The 6,000-nt window shown below is 40.4% G+C and overlaps 1 protein-coding gene across 2 annotated transcripts in view; it reads right to left on the reverse strand.

The window, feature by feature from the left end:
• Positions 1 to 6,000, reverse strand: part of rptor (regulatory associated protein of MTOR, complex 1) — a 164,605-nt gene that overhangs the window by 22,467 nt on the left and 136,138 nt on the right. Inside the window, exon 29 of one of the 2 annotated variants that reach the window (XM_019889388.1) lies at positions 3,075 to 3,176. In XM_019889388.1, coding sequence (XP_019744947.1) covers positions 3,075 to 3,176 — 102 coding nt within the window. Of the gene's footprint in view, positions 1 to 3,050; positions 3,177 to 6,000 lie in introns of both variants that reach the window. The other variant, XM_019889387.1, reaches the window with a different exon arrangement.

The raw sequence follows: 6,000 nt of genomic DNA on the forward strand, positions 1-6,000 counted from the left end.
TCAATCGATTTTTTTAAAGAAATATTATCCAAAACCACAATAATTGAATTCCAACTTAAATGCCAACAATGGTTTTCTGATATCCTGTCAATATTCCAACTAACAGAAAAATCCTTCTGTCGCGGTTGAACTTTATTTGAGGTGAACCAATCACTTTAAACGATGGGAATGTGTGGAATGAAAATTTAAGATGGCTTTGAATGTTATTGTTCCGTTCTGTCAACAGCCACATCTTCAATTTTTGTCATAACCGCCCCGCGAGGGCGTCCGGCGTGAATTTGAAATAGTGCTATCGCGTCTTTGTAGCTCTGTGTAGTGTTCGAAGGCTGCGAATATGTATACATATGTGTGCGTGTGTGCGTGTGTGTGTGTGTGTGTGTGTGTGTGTGTGTGTGTGTGTGTGTGTGTGTGTGTGTGCACCCGCCCGCTTTGGCTGCATGTCTATGGAAGAGAGCAGAAAGATGAGCAGACAGCTAAGTAATGTTGACGGGGCTTGTTAAGGAGACCACCTTCCTTGTCATCCTTTTACCATCTGGTCAAACACTACAACACAGAAATGACATTGCGGTCGCTCCGGGTTGTTCGAGCTGCCGCTGTGACTGAACGGCGTTTGGCTCATCGTGCAGGGCCAGGTCTGTTTTACAGCCCTATGAAATGCAATCCTTGCTGTGGTCATGGTTAATAAGCGTGCAGTTAAATGTCAACAGTTGCTCGGCATGAGTTTGGTCAAGTGGATCCTATTTTTTGTGCACTGGGAAAGAAAATATCTGCACATTACTTAATTTTTAGTGTATGGATAAAGTTGAGACATTTACGGGACAGGTGATCATGTTCTTTTCACATTCGTTTGTACGGTCCGGGTGTCCGTTGAAGTGTTGACAATTCTTATGCAAATGTTGCCAATGAAGTGATTGGTACTTTTTTCACAAGCTGATCTTTAGTTTCTTCAGATTCTTCAGGTCCAAATGTCTGTGACTTAAAAGCCCTGTGCCTTTATCTATAACTACTGCAATAGGCCCTGATTAAATTGAAGCAACCTGGACATTTTTCTTCAGAAATCAGATCTTTTGCAAAAAGAAAATTCCTTTCATATCAAGATTTCCCGAAAGTACAAACAGGGGGGAACATAATTATGGTCGGATTTAATTGATGTTGCCCACTTGACATCAAATTGCACGTGGCCCTTGAACTACAGTTCGCGGACAGCCCTACCCTAAAAGTTTCTATTTTGTTATTCTGTTGAATTGTTGATGTTGTAGTTCATATTAAAAGTGAGAAAAAAAATCGGAACTGCTTCATCTTGGCCACACTTGTTGACCACACAAAAGATGACATTTGTGACAAGGTTGTGACAATGACAAGGTTGTGTAGATTTTGTTTTTATATCCACCCCATGTGACAGAAACAAACGCTCTGTCGGAAAGGCAAGTTAAAAAAGTCTTCATTTACTTTCAACTTCAACTTGAAACATTTAGCTAACTTTTCTGGGCTCATTGTTGACACAGATAGGCCAATACGCTCATCTTTCATGACCTAAAAATATCACGTAAAAAGTATTTTGTTTCCCCTATTTTGGCTCCCATCTTTTCTTACATCAGCATGGCAGAATTTTTAGTGACATTGGTCAGTCTGATCATGCGACAGCACTGCAAACTACACCCGAAATAAACAATTATCTAAAAGGAGTGAACGTCGCTTCGCCATTATGATTTTTCTTAAATGTTACTTTTCAAGAGACAATAGAATCTCTCGATATATTCTGAAATCCTCTTTCGCACCGAGCAAAATAATGTTGGCTGGAGGTGGTCTGCTCGACATATCAATTTCCCAGGGTTATAGTTGAGGCCGACCGACTGGACGGTGCCAATGTAAGTAGAGCACTCCATTTTGCCTCATCTTTCTTCAAGGCATTATTAAGCAGATTTAAAATGTCTCTTTATGCAGGAATTCCACAGAGCCAAAAGAATTCTTAACGATCAATCCAGAGCTGCCAGATTGGTACTTGTGCTTAATCACACACTGACTAATGGTGAACACCCACACAATGTTACAATGCTCGCAGGACAGGGTTCCCCCGTTCAGGTTTCCCGACAGGCATTTTGATTCCATTTGAAATGACCAACTTCACAATGTTCCCGATGCGGTCCAAAGTTGCTCCAGTCCATAAATGACTTGCATCTGCTCTTAAGAGTCCCAACTAAAACCGCTGGTTCCGCTATCATGATTGTGTTATGTTACTACGAGAGTTTCGGTAAATTACCTTATTTTCTGCCATATAAGGCGGACCTAAAATCATTCCATTTTCTCAAACACCAACAGTGCGTCTTATAATCTGATGCGCCTTACTGTTACAGTCTCTTGATATCTATATATCAGAGCTTACAACCACTTTGTGAGCTTTGTGAAGCCATTATGAAAAGAAGATCATACAACAAGCATAGTTAACTACTGACTAAACGAAAGAAGGAGACAAGCAAGACTTCTCAGGATATTTAGCCCCTTGGAGATGTTTGTGTACCTTTTTGTTGAACTTTTGTCTTTCATTTATTGTTTTGTAATGCCATTTGTTTTGTATAAGCTGGTTTGTATTGTATTTCCTTTAGCATAGCACCATCTAGTGGATGCATAGTGCAACCGCTATTGTAGCTTTTATTCTATGCGCCTTATAATGCAGTGTGCCCGAATAGGCCCTTCATTGAAGGTGCACCTGATAATCCGAAGCGCCTTATAGTGCAGAAAATATGGTATCTTTTTTTTTTTAAAGAGTGCTAATCTATTTTGAACTATTTACAGTCTTACAAAACCTACTTATCATGCATTCACATTTTGTAAGACCCTGGACAGATTGATTGAAGACATCTCAATGCCAATTCAGGTCTTGTTTTCAGATTCATGGATTCAATGCCTTTACGACTTTTTCTGCAGGAACCCTGTAGTAGTCAAATATTTTACTATACTATATAGGCATGTAGGTATCAGGATGGACAAAGTGACAACCCAAACTACTATGGGAGGGGTTAGTGGGAGGATAGTAAGATCAAAGTCTTTACTGTGAGCGCTGGTGGACGGCTGACCTCTGGTCGTAGGCAGCATATCAGAGAGACCCTGCCACGCAGTCACCATCTCCGGATTCTTCTGGTCAGCAAAGTTTTTCCAAACACGCAAGGCTCCATCATCTAGAAAAAGAGAAAATGGGAATTTAAAGACTGAGAAGAGCAAAGTGGCAATGTGCCCCAAGGAAAGCGGTGAGGTCAAAAGGAGGCGCAGCAATCAATTTGGAAGTGTTACTTTTTTGACCTACACTGTAATAATTGGACAGAAATCTTGAATAGATTCTTTCAAAACAAGCACAACCTGTCCATGACCAAACAGGCTTCACTGGAACATCAAAAGGCATTGCACAACCATCCTGTAAAAGGCTTTAAAAAAAATCTCGGAGAAAAACAAAATGCTGCAGAGCCGTATCAACTCTCAGCTAAGACATAGAGGCAGACATAAAACATGTCGGCACGCGCCTCCATGAAAGTTATGACTGCCCATAAAAGTCTCCACTCGATTTACATTTACTGCTTTGCTTTTACCTTTGAACTATAGATGTATATATATATTTTTTATAATTAATGTCCTCATTGAAGTCCTTTCGTCGATGGCTGATGGAGTGCATGATCCATTTTGACAAGATGGCATTTGAGTCATTTACTCCTTGGCTTTGATCGTACCTTCAGCGGGGGGAAAAGAAAGGCAGCCATTTGTTTCAAGTTCAGTTGAACTCTTTCGTGAAGAACAAACTGAAACAAGTGTGTTGGAGATCGGATTTTGTTGTGCATGGAGGCAAAGTGAATTATTCGCCTAATGAGAGATGATGAATACACACGAGCAGTGCATGTCCTGTATTGCTTTCAATTGTCACGGCTGAAACAAATGAGGTTCCAAATGAGCTGGTGGGAGGGAATTTTGTTCAGTCTTCAGCAGTAAATTTGGCTGGTAGGCTTCCGCTTTAGAAGAAAATCACAATCACAATCAGACACTCGCGCATCCAACCAATTTCGGATATCTTGCTGGCCTAGTCGAAAATTGTAAAATTCTTGACACCAATTCACTAAACACAAACACAAGTGCAGGGTCGGAACTCGCTACAGTATATAATAGTGTACAACACAGGAGGCGAGAATTCTTGATCAGAATGTATTAGAGCAAACCTGCAGATGTGCTACCTGGTTTGTTTGGAGTGTTTATCAGAGGTGACTGTCTGTGAGACCCTTAAGGTATCTGTGTTTGGGTGCGTGAGTCAGGGGCTGGGGGTCAAAAAGTAGTCGATCAAATTCATTGACAACATAATCGAGTAACGGCTTTGAGCCGGTTTGATGGTTTTCAGGTAGTGGAGGTGGTTTCAGTTTCTCAACAGTAATTATTCTCTGACTTCTGCAGTTCTTTATGAAAGCAGACTGTTATCTTTTGTGTTTAATCAAAACAAGACATTTGCAAAAATGTAACAAGAAAAAAAAACAATCTGATTGTTTTATTAATCGATAGATTAGGCGATTCTAAAATTATTGGGAGTCTGACAGCTCTACCCTGCACTCACATAACAAAATCTTGCCAACACTATTTATTTACTGAAAAGAAAAGCACACTTTTTAAAAAAATAAATGAATATTACATGCCTGGGAATATTCTTATTCATTTAGGTCCTTGCGTTCTCAGGGCATCCAATTGATTGAATCTGAACTGGTACACTTCAAAGACCCGACAGCTCATATCCAGAAAAACAATCTTGTGTATTCTGTCTAATGCAGGGAGCAACACACTGATGTACTGAGGAAACCAAGTAACCACTGAGCAGGCGCATGTTGCAACACAGATGGGCTAACTATTCAGGTACAGACTCAGCTGTCTACATTGGCAGGAACAAGCATGGAAACCATTTGTGATTTCTTACATTTCTGCCTAAATTGGTCATAAAATGGTAGTCTGATCTTCATTCACAAGAAGGTTAAATTAATTCCACATTAAGGTTTATCTTTCAACAAGACAATGATGATAAAGATAAAGCAAAATCTATTATGGAATACTTCAAAACGAAACTTATCCAGGTGTTAGAATGGGCAGGTTAAAGTCCACATTTGAGAATCTGTGGAAAGATCTGAAAACTGCTGCTGACCAACATTCTCCATCTAATCTACCAAAGTTGTACTGTATCTGTTTTCCAAGGAAGGATGGGCAACAATTTCAGTCTAATAGATGTGCAAAACTGATCGCAACATTCCCTAATAGACTTGCAGCTGTCATCGCAGCAAAGGGCAGTCCTAGAAAGTATTCATTCAGGGGTGTTAAGTCTAAAAATACTATATAAATTTCTTTGCACTTCACGATTGTGTCACACTTGGACCTGACTCGTCACAAAAAAAAAAACAATTTTAGATCTTTATGTTTGTGCTCCAGATTACAATGTGCTCAACTTTTTTTCCAAATCAGCTTCTTATTACTGGTTACGACGCGACTCTCTTCTCATTCATTCCCGCAGCTTCACTGTGCTTTAAACTGTGTGGACGCTGAGCGTCTACAGCGCGGACGCTGGGCGTCTAGAGAGTTCACTGTAGGTTGTCCCAATGCATTGAAACGAGACGAGTCATAGGATAAATGCTGGTTTTGTCCTGCCCATCAGACGCTCAGCGTCTCTGGGAGTCTATGAACAGTTGGCATGTATCGGCCCGCCCAGACACTGAGCTTTTCTGCATGATGATTGGATGATCTGTCTGAGGCTGAATCCTTATTGATTGACAGCGAAATGAGCCAATCACCGATCTTTTGGTGTTGGCATCCATGGGAGCATCTTTCAATTCTCATTCTGTTCTAAGTTGAACTGGAGACTTCTAATCATCTGAGCGACACTCTCTTTGTTGAAAACGACTCACGACGAATTAATCTTTTATTTCTGGTGGGTTTTATTGTAGTTGCTGTAGTTATAGGACACTAGTTAAGTCCCTGGAAAAGACGGCT

The sequence above is a fragment of the Hippocampus comes genome, unplaced genomic scaffold (assembly GCF_001891065.2).
Source record: "Hippocampus comes isolate QL1 unplaced genomic scaffold, H_comes_QL1_v1.1 scaffold86, whole genome shotgun sequence".
NCBI lineage: Eukaryota > Metazoa > Chordata > Actinopteri > Syngnathiformes > Syngnathidae > Hippocampus > Hippocampus comes.